Raw genomic sequence first — 16,358 nt, 5'->3', positions numbered from 1 at the left:
TTGTATGTACATTTAGTGTAGAACTGTGTGGTGACTAAGGCAGCTGATGACAGCATCACAAGTACCAACAGGAACACCGTAAACAAGCACTGAAACGAAATGAAGTCTGGGAAAAAAAAAATATATATATATACTAAACTAGAAAGAGCACACACAGCTGAGACAGAATGTGCTTCAGTGATAAAACTGAAAATGAAAAGTTAAAAAAGATGAGCAAATATCACATCCCAAGGAGGCAAACAATGGCACAGAACTGAAAGAGAAACAGAAGAAACATCAGTGACTTTACTGAATTACAATTTCACATGCAATGGCGGAGGTGAAGACTCACTGAACACATTAAGGAAAAAATAACATCAACTTGTTTTTTAATATAAACATCTTTATTGAAATGTATAAAAGTTCCAAAATGAAACCTTCATTGTTATACACACACAACCTTTGCATATAATTGCAAATGTCTGCGTGTTTTAAAACTAGTAAAAAGACCAAAAACAAAGGCAATCAATCCACATTCTCAATATTTCAGACAGCTAAAAAAGTCGCAATCTGTACTGTTTTAAAATTTTGTTAGTGCTATTTATTTTATATTAGCTTTTGACTTAATTTTCTTTTTTAGAAAGTGCAAACATCTTTAATCATAAGACTTTGTTTTAAGAAATGCCTCAAGACTCTTCAGGCAAGTCCTACAGGCAACTTCCGAGCTCTTCGCCTACATTCTACTACATGCCGCTATTTCAGCCGTGTTTAGTGTTTTCTGTAAAAGCATCTGTTAAAATGGTGTGTTAATGAGATTAAAAAGAAGAATCCATTGTTTGAAATAGGTTCTTATAAATAAATAGTCTCACCATTTTGGCAAAGATTTCAGCTCCTAATTTTCCTGATTTCTGAATATTTATTTGCATGGGCGAGGCTGTTTATGCAACCAAACCATGATAGCTTATTGATAAAGTCATTCAGTTCTAGTTTTAACGCAACAACAGGTAGTTTGAATTTTTCTTTTAATATTGTCATCATATTAACAGTGGTTATGTACATGATACAGTCTTTTACAATAACAGGCAAAAGACAAGCAATCCAATAACTTAGAAAAAAAGTCCTGTGAAACAAAATGTTCAAGTTCAGGATAGCGAGATTTGAAACCTGGAAAAGTTTATTAATACATTCTATACAAACGCACTGCCCAACACAACAAGCAGACAGGAACACACGTTGGCACCTCTAAGGCTTTATTTACCTCCCAGACTTAAGCAGTGTCCTTTTAAACAACGCCTTGCTTAGTGTCTCTCTTACTGCCCATGTGTCGTCCTCTTTAAAAATAATTCAGCAGATTCACCACTTCAATGTGAAGTAGTCCTTTTACTCAAGCTGAAAGGGGACAATTTGGAGGCGGTGCACCCTTGAAGCGATTTAGTTTTATTTTGTTGAGGTCCCACTCATTATTTGCCGGTTCAGAGTCACTGTCAACGCCGGCTATGGACCTCTGGGCCATGCATGTAGTGGTTTCTTCTGTTGAGTCAGGTGTCAGCGCAGCTGTGATAAATATGATTCAATATCCTGGTGGAAAAGTAGGAAAATAAAAGTTAAAACAAACAAACAAACCCACTTCTACGACAGACTTCTTAACCTTTTCAACTATTATTCCCTAGCCTGGAAGTCTTTTCAAGCTGAACAGGAGTGCAGTGCATGCTGGGAAGGAGAAATGGGATTCAGAATAGTTTGCTTAATTGGAAAGTGCAATTGTTCATTCCCATGGGAAAAAATAACCTTGATCTTATGATAAGAAATTTATAAGATGTTCTGCATGTTTTGTGAAAACTGTAAAATGTCACGGTGCTGAAAACAAGCAAATTAGGAGCTTCATCAGTGTGCTCATTATGGGCAAGAATAAAGGGAGCTGATGCTCTTTTTTATTAGAATAAAGGACACCTAATAGAAAAGAGTACTCCTTCAGCTGCTTTTCTGACACTTTTGCAAAAAGCTCAGCTAAGATTCTGTCTGGCTAAAAAACCGCCAGGTAATAATGCACACTCAGCAGAGACCCCTTTCCAGCAAAAGATCTGTTTTGAGTACACACTGCACATAATTTGTAACTAAGGAACTGGACCATCTGAGAAATTGTCATTAGTGTCTTGCTGTTGCGAGTAACATTAAATGAACCCACTAAGGTTGTATGATTCTTTGTATCGCTTTATATTTACTGCTATCGGTTTTGAGGGAAATAAATATAATGTTTAAGTGAAAGTTTAAATAAATGTCTCCATCTGCTAACGGTGGAGCGGAGAAGCTAGATTGTCCATTCCTTGTATAGCTGTGGTCCCTTAAAGGGGTGAGAGGATGCTCTTTTGAAGCCCTCCATTAATGGTAAACTAGTTTGAAGTACAGAAAGACAGAGCCATTCAGTGAGCAGCCTGCCTCAGGAGTCGATTATGTGGGGTACACCAGGGACAGAGACACGGGTAAGAGCTCTTGGCTGGTTTTGACACTTTCTCCTATCCTCCCTTAAGAAAAGAACCTACAAAGTTTCTTGATACCATTCAGGCTAGTTCATCTGATAAGATAAAAAAGGAGCTTGCCAGTTGAATAGACCGCTCTCCTCACAATTGTTCTAACAGTCTGACATCTATAAATTATTTGTGTCAAATCTTTAATGTGCAGGAAACATGAAATTAAAAAGACAATCTGTCAAAAAGAGGCAAACACAATGCACATTGTGGGAACACAGCAACTTGTCATAAAATTTGCTTTGCTGAGAATTTGGCAATATTTTCATCAGTGGTTTCCAGTCCCCCCCACCCCCAAAGAACATTATATACATGCAATAGTCACATTTACAGTGTCTGAAATATCTGATAACAGTGCTAAGCTGTGGACCGCTTGTCATGGGAGTCCCAGTACAGACAACAAGCTCAGCTGTTCATCCAGCTTGCACTTCACTAGAGGTATTCCACCACCAGCTAAGCATGTTTGGGCTCACCCAATACTTGCATCAGAGACAAACCAGGGAACCTTAGGTTGCTGCTGGAAGAGGTGCTGGAATGGCCATCAGGGGGCACTTACCCTGTGGTCTGTGTGTGGATCTGAATGACACAGTACTGTAAAATTGGTGCCATCCTTTGGATAAAACATAAAGCTGAAGTTCTGTCTCTCTGTGGTCATAAGAGATCCCTGGGCATCTTTCGAAAGGAGAAGGGGGTTACTAGAGTCCAGGATAAACTGCACACTACAAACTGGTCATTCTGGCCACCTAATCATCCCTTATCTCTTACATTGGTGGTGGCTGGAGTGGCTCCCCTATGATCTCTGTAAAGTGCTCAGAGTGCCTAGAAAACCACTACATTAATATAACTAAATGTAATTATCTTTAGATGTGTCACTTATTTCCTCAAGTTCAGAACCTCTAAATTTAAACCCTGTCAAAAATAACTGCCTTTGAATCTTTACTGCATAATTACTATACTGAAGGAGTGAACTGGTAACAAATCCACATTAACAGACTGCTTTAACACCTGCCACTTGTGAATTGGGAGGTCTCTAGTTTATTTAGCCTAATTTATCTTGTGATAACATGCCTCCAAATACCAAATCAGTCTTTGAAATGTTTGTTTGCCGCACTCTCTCTCATTACTGGGCTTACTGAGCTCAATTGTGTGTCATGTTTCAAGGCCGTCTACCTGCTAGGAACTGCACAATGATTACATACAGTCACTCTGAAAATTACAGAATGGTTTTCATAGCAACAACAAAAGTCATTTTTTAAAGCTTATCACGTAAAGTAATAAAAAACACTTTAAATCTTTTTAAGACAAACAGTCTCATTACCAAATGTTTGAGCTAGGAAGATGGCTGAATAAACTTTGATGGATGACTCCCTTCGACTGCACCTGCTGTTTATTCATTGAAACCCAAAATAGCTTAAACCAGAGTATTTTTGTGTGACAGTTTTAAATAAATCAGATTCTCACTGCATGATACACATAGATGAATCTAAGCGTCATCGCAGACTTAAAGGAGCCGTACAGTACCTTTGCTAATTCACCAGTAGTTCCTGGAGCAAAACATAAATGACAGCCATGCTCCCATAATTCATGCAGGTGCTTCTTCATTACTTGAATATTCCTAAAATAAAATAAAAAATAAACGAAAAAAAGATTTAGTGCAAATGGACTTCATGTACTTCAACATTGTATATGTTGCCATTCCACCCGCCAGATTTTAAACTTATATGATGTGTACATAAAGTGCTTAAGATATGGAAGAAATACCAAGTCTGTAACACAGGAATGTTTTAAGAAAAGCAAAACAGCACTGCTGCCCAAGAACTCCAGAATAACATACCTGAATGTCCATCATTCAGTGGCTTTTCTGCAAACTTTGAAATACTAGTAATAACTCCATTCCATAGGCAGGTAGTAAAAAGTATGCAACAAATTTTCAACCATGTCATGTAGATTTTAAACAACGGATCCCCTCAAGACTGCTACACTAGACATAGTAAGTACTCAGTTTTCACCCATGACTGTTAAGTCCCTATGTTGACTATCACATGATCAGATTTACTGCTGACATGAAACTAATTGGGCCAACAAACGCTGGTGACAAGACTACATAAAGAAATATCTGGTAGTGACCTGACCTAAAAACAACCAGGGCAAACAAAACCATAATGTCGCCCAGTAGGCACCAAAAGGGGCACACACAGTGCTCAGTTAGACAACAGTAGAACATTTCTCAAGATACAGAATATTCAATAACCTGGGCTCAACCCACAAAACTCTAAATCGTAATGTACAAAAACACACAAGGGAGTCTCCTCTTTTAGTCACAGCTAAAGATGAATAACTGCAATCTTGAATATTTACTAGAGGACTTTAAACAGTATCTTGACAAGAGCACAGCCCTTTTGCTTACACTAATGGATGTAATTTAACAAAGTTTTTGTCTTAACATAATTGTGCAAAACAGGCATTTGAACAGTCAAGATCTTTGTGAAGATTACTGTTATTTGTTTGGCTGATGCCTTTATGCAAGGCGACTTACAATATCTAAGATTCACCTGGTTACATTTTGTTTTTTCCAATTACAGCACAGGCACATGAAGTGACTTGCTTAAGGTCAGTCAGTGTCAGCACCAGGATTTGATCCCATGGCCTCAAGTTTTGAGATCTTTAGCCTTACCCACTATGCCACACTGACCAACAGCTTTTAAAACCTACCAGGTTATCCAGCTCATCTGTACATGGTATGGTGCCTGGAGTTGTGGGATCTCTTATTCTGCCTGAGATTTATAGTCAATCAGATATTTACATCAAGTATAGTACAGTAATCCCTCGCTACTTCGCGGTTCACTTTTCGCGGATTCACGACTTCGCGGATTTTATATGTAAGCATATCTAAATTCATAACGCGGATTTTTCGCTGCTTCGCGGGTTTCTGCGGACAATGGGTCTTTTTACTTGCTTCCTCAGTTGGTTTGCCCAGTTGATTTCATACAAGAGATGCTATTGGCGGATGACTGAGAAGCTACCCAATCAGAGCACGCAGTTAAGTTCCTGTGTGCTGCTGATTGGCTCAGTGATGGAGTGTTGTATTAACCAGGAAGTCTCATCTCACTCATTCATCATTAACGTGCTAATGCTTCAGGGGCCGTGTCCAAGCACCAACAGAAGATGCATATGATTGCAGAAAAGGTAAAAGTTTTGGATATGTTGAAGGAAGGGAACAGCTACACCGCTGCAGGACATCGATTCTTTTTATTTAAAAAGGAGGAAAAGCATATAAGATCTACGGCCGCAGTGTCCTTTAACCAGGGTGCAAAACGAGTTGCAAGTGGACGAGATAAGGCAGTAGTCTGGATGGAATCTGCTTTAGGAATCTTTGCAACAAGGTCGACGACGTCATGACCGCCTACAAGCTGCTACGTGTACTTCGCTATACAGTAAGTGTAAACTTATCTACCGATTTCATATTGCTTAGCAGTTGTCCCTGTTTTTAATAGAGTAAATGGTGGGTTGTAAACAATACAGGGAGGGTTTAAAAAACGTCCAAATACACGTTAAATAATTAAATAAATATAGTGTCCCTACTTCGCGGAAATTCAGTTATCGCGGTCGGTCTTGGAACCTATCTCCCGTGATAAGTGAGGGATTACTGTAATCACAGCCTGAAGACTCAATATTCAGCATGTTGATAAGCACATACAAGTATGACTTTCACTCTAACATTTATAACATTTAGATGAGCAAAACATCTTAACGTTTCATAAATATGTTTGTTTTCTAGTTTCAATAATTTCTGTGCAGGTCAAATGACTGATTTCTGCAACAAGTGTTTGTATGACTTAAATAATAGTACCAGAGTTTCTTGTGGTGATCTTTTAGTAGAGATCAGCAGTGGGAAGTCTTGTTAACAGCAAATCAAGTTTATACCATCATTAAATCTGCCGCCACTCTGGTTTTTAATATCTGTTTGTACAAGACACAGCGTGTTACTTTTCCTCAAAGATACTCTTTAAATGCTTTCTACAGAGTTTTGGCAGATGTTTTCAGAGCAGATTAAATGTTTTCAAATCTATATCTGCTAACTGTTACAGATTAACTCACCAACCATGCACTGAATGAATAGAGCTTCTTGCTCTGATGCTCCATTTAATCTGGAGCTATTTAGAAACAACTGCAAGATCTGAAGGGTGGCACAATGGTAGCAAAAATGAGAACGGTGCTCAAGTCGCACTGGTGCTCTAAAATGAGAACGGTGCTCAAGTCGCACTGGCGCCCTGTCCAGGGATTCTTTCTGCTCTACGCCTGACGCTTGCTGGGATAGGCACCAGTTTCTCTGCTCTGGATATGCAGGTTTAGAAGATGGATGCAAGCTCTGATATAAGGCAACACATAATTATTAATAAAGAAGTAGTTGATTCAAAAACACCCATTAAGAAGTGAAAGAAAAAAACATTAAAAGATTATTCCCTAATTGCTTGATACATTCATTCATAATCTACTCCACTTCTCCATGTCAGAGTCATTCCCTTATTCACATTCAGCCAATCTAGGACATTAGACCATGTTTTGAGAATTTTAGAATTATGACGAGAAAAGGTCCTTCACTCCAGCATAGCACATCAATCTTGCGAAACAACATTAAAGGATAAGTTCAATGTTTTTCAAGTTAAACGTATTTCTTCACAATAAGGGTATATATTAATTTTGCCAAAAGAAATTACATTATTAACTGAAACATATTTGATAAGTATAAAAATATAACTAGCTCACTGTTGTGCTTTATAATGGAGGTGGAAGTATACTTTTTAAAAACCAGAACATACATACCTGTCTTCTGGGTGTCCATCACTTGTACATTTTCCTTTCTCAGACAGCTCTGGCCACCATTTTTTAATGACTGACTGAACCCAGTGCAAACCAACTACCAAGTATCTGAAAGGATAAATATAACAAAAAAAAAAAAAAAAAACCCCAAAAAATTACATTTACTAAATCTTTCACTGGGCAAAATAAGATTCAAATACCTGACATGGATGTTTATAATGCAAACCTTAATTTTTCCAGATGAATGAAGTCCCAAATTATGGATCTTTTCTACATATTGTGCTTAAGAAAACAAAGTAAAATGATACCCAACCACAACAAAATGTACACTCTGGTCAGTGTTCGGACAGTAGCTTTTAGTCACCAATGTGCTCCAGTTATGCCATCTTTAGGTGTCTGACTAACTGAGTGACTCAATGGTGAAATACCATCAATCTTTAAAAATTCTGACAATGACATTCTTCAGGCATTTCGGTGGTTTCATTTGTTGGACTTTGCTGGGACATTGCTCTGTTTACCTGAGCTTTTTGTACTTGTGGGATGGATGGCTGCCTGCACTTGCGTTCATTTCATAAATCTGAGATACAATAAAATATTCCTTTGATGTCAGAATTATGACTTTCTGTAAATGATCTTCACCTCACACTGTAACCCTTTCTTTTAAGTGTTTAAACCAATTTTGCCTCATCCACACATTGTATCTTGATTTCCCAATTTGTAGTTTGACTCCTAGCCTCTCATGTGTGGTTCCTTATCAAAAGCCTTTTGAAAAATTCTGATAAATAATATCACATGCACCTCTCTGATTATATTCTTTTGTTATTTCCTCATAGACATCTTTCTAAGCTCATGCTGACTTCTCAATAATGCATCTTTACTCGACCTGTGTTGGCTAATCTTTTCTTTAGTAATTTTTACATTAATATACCTACTAGCAAAAAGCAAGTTTAGTAAAATGAGCACAATGGTACAAAACTGGAACAGAAAGAGAATATAAGTAAAAAACAGGAAAAGGCAATCTATATGTTATGATATTAGGATTGCAGAATATACCATTCCTATTAAAGGCAGAACCCATGGATAGAACAGAATATCTTCTTTTATATTATCAATTTTTCCCTTTGAATTTTGTTTTGCTTTGAATTTTTACTAAAACTTTTAACACAAACACACTTGAACTGTTGCATTATTTGTATACATGTCAACGAGTCACTCATTGTCTGAATCCTCTTAAAGCAGAAGCTGCGGAGGTTCTGGAAAACAGACAAATGTCAATACAAACACATGCAATTGACTTCTCATGAGATTGTGTGAGGTGCCCTTTTCAGGTCCGTGACTGAGGCTTAAAGTTAGTTTAACATATAGAGACATAAAATAGTGTAAATATGAAAAGCATCTACCTGGCATTTGACAGAAACCAGGGCAAAATAGTTCATCAGGCATGTTTGTGTTATGCTGGATACTGTTGTAACTTAAAATGTTCTCAGTGTAACACTGTTTTAAAGTGAAAATCACAAGATAGTAGGCACAGGCTAAGCATACGTCATAACGGTAGTATAGCATCTTCTGTAAAACGCCAGTCAGAATTAGGTTTTTCTGAGATGCCACGAACCATACACGTTATCAAATATGTTTTATTTATTTGAGCCACTGGCGTCTTCCACTTCCTCCTCTGTGGTGAACAGCTCACCAGTGACAAGTCAGCATCAATTTGTTGAATACAGATCATGGAACCAAAACAAATGTATCCTGGTACACAGCGATTACTTGAATTTTAAAGGCTGACATCAAACAAAAATGTTTCTCATTCTCCAAATATAAAATCACTAAGAGCCTCTTTAAAAGTCTCTAATTGATAGGAATTATCAACTTCTTTCTACATAAAAACCTGACAAAAAAGGAATTTACAGCATTCACGAATTTGCTGTTGTTATATTAGTTAGCCATTACTTTTCCTGACATTCTTCTTCTAATTGACCACTCTTTTACTACTAAAACACTAATAGAGCCACTTTGGGTCATCTTTCACATTTTCAGCCATACACCTTTATCCACTACCGAGTTGACTTTAATTTCTTACAGCTTCAGAAATTTAATGTTAAAACGTTTTCTTGAATAGCACTTGAACGGTTTTAGTTTAAAACATATTTTATTGCTACATGACTGTCTCTGTTTAAGTTTGTCCCAGCTTATCTTTTTTAGATGTTGCCACATCCCCTCAACATTTTCAGAACCATATATAAATTTAAACACAGAAACAAACACAGAATTAAAGACGCTTACTCTTCAAATGAGCTTCTTAGCATATTTTTGACTAGTGGAAAAAGGTCGACACAGCAACCAACAGACATGCATGGCTTCTCCTCTTGAAGGCTGGAAAGCAATAAAAACACAATTAATGCTACCCTAGGTTAACCATTTAATTCTTTTCATTACTGACTTAAACTGAGCTTGGCCTTGACAGTTAAAATCTCAGAACTACAGTACAGGAGCAACAGAACCTAAAACCGGATGTGGAATGAATACTGGAAGTGGACACACAGATGACAATTACCATTTTTGATCAAAGAATATCATAATGTTAGACCATACTTTATGCATTCTATGATTGTCCTTTTTGTCTTTTCCACCTAAATGATCGTTTTGGGTAATACGATCAGCCTATATGTCCTCATATTTCGCTCTAATTGGTGGTAAGCTTCAGCTCTGCATGAAGATTCCTGACTGTTACTCAGTGAAGTCAGCACTTTAGATTGAGAACAAAAATAACAACCTACCTCTCGTGTAATGTTTAAAACACACACATATTGCTTATGCTGTTTAGGTGAATAGGACTTTACAATCACCATTTGATAGGACTAATCAACGACCAGAATTTGGCCTCCTGCTGTGTGGTGTAGCCCGAAGTTGCTTACTTAATCTGGCTCACTGTGTGATTCTAGCCAAGTCACTTAACCTGTGCTTGAACAGAGAAAAAAAAATACTCTTTCTGTATATACAGTGGTGTGAAAAACTATTTGCCCCCTTCCTGATTTCTTATTCTTTTGCATGTTTGTCACACAAAATGTTTCTGATCATCAAACACATTTAACCATTAGTCAAATATAACACAAGTAAACACAAAATGCAGTTTTTAAATGATGGTGTTTATTATTTAGGGAGAAAAAAAATCCAAACCTACATGGCCCTGTGTGAAAAAGTAATTGCCCCCTTGTTAAAAAATAACCTAATTGTGGTGTATCACGCCTGAGTTCAATTTCCGTAGCCACCCCCAGGCCTGATTACTGCCACACCTGTTTCAATCAAGAAATCACTTAAATAGGAGCTGCCTGACACAGAGAAGTAGACCAAAAGCACCTCAAAAGCTAGACATCATGCCAAGATCCAAAGAAATTCAGGAACAAATGAGAACAGAAGTAATTGAGATCTATCAGTCTGGTAAAGGTTATAAAGCCATTTCTAAAGCTTTGGGACTCCAGCGAACCACAGTGAGAGCCATTATCCACAAATGGCAAAAACATGGAACAGTGGTGAACCTTCCCAGGAGTGGCCGGCCGACCAAAATTACCCCAAGAGCGCAGAGACGACTCATCCGAGAGGTCACAAAAGACCCCAGGACAATGTCTAAAGAACTGCAGGCCTCACTTGCCTCAATTAAGGTCAGTGTTCACGACTCCACCATAAGAAAGAGACTGGGCAAAAACGTCCTGCATGGCAGATTTCCAAGACGCAAACCACTGTTAAGCAAAAAGAACATTAGGGCTCGTTTCAATTTTGCTAAGAAACATCTCAATGATTGCCAAGACTTTTGGGAAAATACCTTGTGGACTGATGAGACAAAAGTTGAACTTTTTGGAAGGCAAATGTCCCGTTACATCTGGCGTAAAAGGAACACAGCATTTCAGAAAAAGAACATCATACCAACAGTAAAATATGGTGGTGGTAGTGTGATGGTCTGGGGTTGTTTTGCTGCTTCAGGACCTGGAAGGCTTGCTGTGATAGATGGAACCATGAATTCTACTGTCTACCAAAAAATTCTGAAGGAGAATGTCCGGCCATCTGTTCGTCAACTCAAGCTGAAGCGATCTTGGGTGCTGCAACAGGACAATGACCCAAAACACACCAGCAAATCCACCTCTGAATGGCTGAAGAAAAACAAACTGAAGACTTTGGAGTGGCCTAGTCAAAGTCCTGACCTGAATCCAATTGAGATGCTATGGCATGACCTTAAAAAGGTGGTTCATGCTAGAAAACCCTCAAATAAAGCTGAATTACAACAATTTTGCAAAGATGAGTGGGCCAAAATTCCTCCAGAGCGCTGTAAAAGACTCATTGCAAGTTATCGCAAACGCTTGATTGCAGTTATTGCTGCTAAGGGTGGCCCAACCAGTTATTAGGTTCAGGAGGCAATTACTTTTTCACACAGGACCATGTAGGTTTGGATTTTTTTTTCTCCCTAAATAATAAAAACCACCATTTACAAACTGCATTTTGTGTTTACTTGTGTTATATTTGACTAATGGTTAAATGTGTTTGATGATCAGAAACATTTTGTGTGACAAACATGCAAAAGAATAAGAAATCAGGAAGGGGGCAAATAGTTTTTCACACCACTGTATTTTCCCACACTCAGGACTGGCGAGTCTATAATAGACTATTTAAAGTGTAGACGAGGGGTATTTCAATGGGGTTTAACGTTTTTTCAAGCAGTCTCTGGTAACCTCTTTAGAATGGAGGAACAGCAGCCAGACAACACGTGATGTCACTAACTATTCAAGCTCCGCCCCTTCTACCTAGTTGGAATAAAAGATAGCCAACCAGCAAGATGCATCATTTGACCAAATAAGAATGAGCTGATCTGACTCTGTAAGTCGATTGCATCTCAAGGTTAAACAGTTTGACAGTGACTAAAAGAGAACTGTTGTAATTTGAATAATAAAGGTTTTTTTTTTTTTCTCCAAAAACTCCATGAAGTTTTCGATCCCTCCTTGTGTGCATGTGAGTTTATATTATATATACGTATATATACGACACAACCATCACATCTACAACAGGTTGCATCCTTTTTTCTCTTAAGCATTTTAAACAACAAGATAACTTTTTTTGTTCCTTATATTGTAACTTGACATTTAAGTTTTTAAGGTCAAATCTGGTGCCAATCTGCCATCTCTTCTTTATGTGTTGATCTGTGTCATGGGATGGTGATTATTTCATACAATTGGGTTGCAACAACTAATCGTCACAATCGATTATTTTAAATTCTGGCAATGATCACATTCATCGATTATTTGAATACCGTACATCATTAGGCCAAGTACATTGTGGCATCTGCGTTACTACTTTGTCCACTTGTGAACACATTTAAAAAAAGGCAGACAGTAATAAGTGCCAGTAAAGACGATGTAACCTAAGACTTCCAGAGTTTGGGAAAACTTTACTCTGAATGCAAAAACAAAAAACAAAAACACATGGGGGTGATTTGTAAAATATGTAGGTCAGTCCTCGTATTGTACGAGAGCACAACGGATATGCAGAAACATCTGAACAGGAAACCCACCATTACAGGCTCTGTGGAGGAGGAAGACTTTCCGTCATCCCAGTAAGCTGAATATTTCTTTAGCGTTATGTGATACAGTTATATGGACACAGTGTTTGCTAGCCTAGGCATAATGAAATGACTTTCAGTTTAAATAATATTTTGAGTTATAGTTGGCCCACTACAATGCAAAAAAAAAAAAAACAAAACACTAGCATATATGACTAAATTATTACATCATTACCACTATGCTACTCAACATTCAGATTTCTGCATACCATATTTTTTTTTTTTTATTGATGCGGTCACTCTGCTAAACTTATGATGCTGCATTACATGCTTACAAACACATGTAACATTATCGGGCATGTGTATTTACAAAAAATGGTTGTAAAGAAACCTGTGTCCCTGTCCACGCAGAGTGCAGCGGTGTATCCCACAGCACATCAACTGCAACTGAAAGGCACAGCGCTCATTCCAAGTAAAAGGGCAGGAGCGGGGTAGAAAGGTGAAAGTTTCAGACTAATTGGCTATCAGTCTTCAAATAGTTTTTATACAATCTGGAGGAAGACGCGATGATGTACAAGTACTGCTGCAGCAAGCCTAGTTTAACAGGTAAAAGAGATTTTGTGTCAGGATCACACAGTTTCAAACGTGAAAATCTAACAGCACACTGCCAAAAGCAAATGACATGCAGCAGGCCGCAACAGTGTGTTGGCTGCAAGCAAATGTGCCAAAGAATCTGCAATGGTAAAAGGTTTCCAGACACAAAAAAGACAAGTGATGATACAAAAAGATATGAACTTTCAGTTAAAGTTAATTTGGCATATTAAATAGCAAAAGGAGAACAAATGAAACCACTTGTTTTGCTGCAAAAGGCATACAGTCTGCACAATTTCCCCAACACATGACAACGATGTTCATTGTGCTGAACTAATTTCAAACATTACTGCAGACTTACAAAAAAAAAAAAAAAAAAGAAAAATCCTAATGAATTAACTTTGGTGCATCAGATTCTTTTGTAGTGGTCAGACATATACATGATGCTTTGCCAATAAACCGTCTCTTTCACAGAAACTGAAAAGAAAACATGACTTAAATTTCATGTTTTATTTTGAGGTGTGTGATTCAGAATACATAAGTCAAATTACAAGTTTAGATAATTTATTGAAAACTGTTGTGTTTTTAGGCGGCATGGTGGCACAGTGGTAGTGCTGCTGCCTCGCAGTTAGGAGACCCAGGTTCACTTCCCGGGTCCTCCCTTTGAGGAGTTTGCATGTTCTCCCCGTGTCTGCGTGGGTTTCCTCCCACAGTCCAAAGACATGCTGGTTAGGTGGATTGGCGATTCTAAATTGGCCCTAGTGTGTGCTTGGTGTGTGGGTGTGTTTGTGTGTGCCCTGCGGTGGGTTGGCACCCTGCCTGGGATTGGTTCCTGCCTTGTGCCCTGTGTTGGTTGGGATTGGCTCCAGCAGACCCCCGTGACCCTGTGTTCGGATTCAGCGGGTTGGAAAATGGATGGATGGATGGATGTTGTGTTTTTAAGGAAAATGTGTATGTTCACTGCACAGCCAGAACTGCTACTAAGTGTTTTATTTCTATTTATTACTATTCATTTTCAATGCATTACTATACAAATGCTATACAAAACCTACACTTTGTTCAAAATATCTAAAAATAGTTCATAAAAAAAAAACCTGAAAATATTATGCAAACCTGTTTATTTGGTGAAAAGTTCCACTTCATGCAGAAAATAATTGCCACATTAATCAATTATCAAAATAATCATTATTTGCAACCCTATTTTGTATGTTTATATATTGAAAAGCAATGGTTTATTATAATAATATGATAAACAAGATAACGCTCTAAATCTCACCTTCACTATCCTGTAACTTTTATTCTGCTTTTTGCTTTAACTGATCCTTCTATCAATTTTCTAAACCATTTCCACTGGGAGTTTTTGTTGCTTGATGTGGGGAACAGTGGCTAAATGGCTACACTTGGCATTCTTGGTGACAAGGCAGGTACCATACCCATCTATTTTATCATACTTAATGGCTTTTTAAAAGTTTACATTGGCAGCATCACATCCTAGAAAGCAAACATGTTATTTTCTGGTTATGGCTTTAGGCTCTTGTATATTCCAACCCAATGTTATCTCCTTAATATTTATAAAGCAAAAAAAAACCAATGTGAATACAAAACAAAAAATGAGCCAAGTAATGACTAAAGTATGACTAAAAAAAAACATCTACTTTGGATTCAGATGACAGTTTAATTATCCTTATTCTAACTAAAATGATTCAGATGATGTACATCCCTGGTCAGTTACATTTGTTAAAAATTAAGATTACCCTTACCTTTTAGTAATTACAGGTAAACAATCTACAAGCACTCCCGTATCCTGAATTCTGAAATCAGTAATTAAGAAAGAAAAGCTTAAGTTACAAGGGAAAGAAAACAAGAAAACAACCAGAGTAGTGGGTATGGTACATTTAAGATACACGTTAAAACACTTAATGAAAGCAGGTCACTTAACCAATGCCTTTCCTCTAAATATCTCAATTTAAACAGTTGGATTTTTTTTCTTTAAACTGCATTTTCCTTGTTGTTAGTGTTTGCACTTGTAAACTTTCTACACTGCATTTTTTGTTTTAAGTTTACAGTTACGGTATGTACATTTCCATTCAGATATAAGCTTGAAAAACATAATTAATCTGCCAAACCAATGACTCCTAAAATGCCAGACCAAATGCAGATTGAGGAATTATGAAGCGATATCATGGACTGATGATTCTGTTCCTGCCTCTAACACGAACACAACAGAAAATAAGCATCTGTTACATATATAATTGATTATTACATGCGAAATGTTACTGCCATACTGTCAGACTGTCCCTTACCAATAGCAAAGCCAGTGCGACTTGCCTGGTGGCTTTTATGACATTCTGTTACTGCTGCCCCTTCAGTAACGGCACTATTTAGAAACAGCCTCTTGCTAATCCATTCTAAAATCCACACAATTCCCTGCCACTGAAGTAATTATTTTTTTAATTGACTTACAGCTTATTTGCACAGATGAGAACATATTTTTGTTGCCATATAAACAAATACTTTTATTTCAAAGAGATGTTAAGTTATTATTGACTTGGTTAACAATTCTTTATGTCACTGTGGGATAATTAATCAAAAATACAATGCACGTCTATAGATCTTTCAAAGAATACAAAAATTTGTACAAGTTATCTTCAAAATTAATCTGACATTAGGCAGAAAGAGCACTTAACAAGGCATGGATATAATTTTGTTTTAAATAAAAAGTATTCAGGTTGGTAAAATATTTACAAAACCTAATCTGTCAAGTTTATGCCATCACATTTTTAACTCAAAATGGAACCTTCAGTGGTCTGAGACTTTTTTGAGCCAAGCAAAATTCCTAAAAAAACATTCCTCTGCAAACAGTATCACTCCAAAATAAGGCCTACCTTCATATTTTT

At 37.4% G+C, this 16,358-nt stretch overlaps 1 protein-coding gene across 1 annotated transcript in view; it reads right to left on the bottom strand.

The window, feature by feature from the left end:
• Positions 1 to 361: 361 nt before the first annotated feature.
• Positions 362 to 16,358, bottom strand: part of katnbl1 (katanin p80 subunit B-like 1) — a 50,020-nt gene continuing 34,023 nt past the window's right edge. Inside the window, exons 6-10 of the mRNA XM_028822217.2 lie at positions 15,222 to 15,272; positions 9,609 to 9,698; positions 7,329 to 7,433; positions 4,026 to 4,119; positions 362 to 1,557 (exon numbers count right to left, since the gene is read on the bottom strand). Of these exons, the coding sequence (XP_028678050.1) occupies positions 1,525 to 1,557; positions 4,026 to 4,119; positions 7,329 to 7,433; positions 9,609 to 9,698; positions 15,222 to 15,272 (373 nt within the window). The 3' untranslated portion in view covers positions 362 to 1,524. The remainder of the gene's footprint in view (positions 1,558 to 4,025; positions 4,120 to 7,328; positions 7,434 to 9,608; positions 9,699 to 15,221; positions 15,273 to 16,358) is intronic.

The sequence above is a fragment of the Erpetoichthys calabaricus genome, chromosome 16 (genome assembly GCF_900747795.2).
Source record: "Erpetoichthys calabaricus chromosome 16, fErpCal1.3, whole genome shotgun sequence".
NCBI lineage: Eukaryota > Metazoa > Chordata > Cladistia > Polypteriformes > Polypteridae > Erpetoichthys > Erpetoichthys calabaricus.
This window is presented reverse-complemented; position numbering and strand designations above follow the sequence as displayed.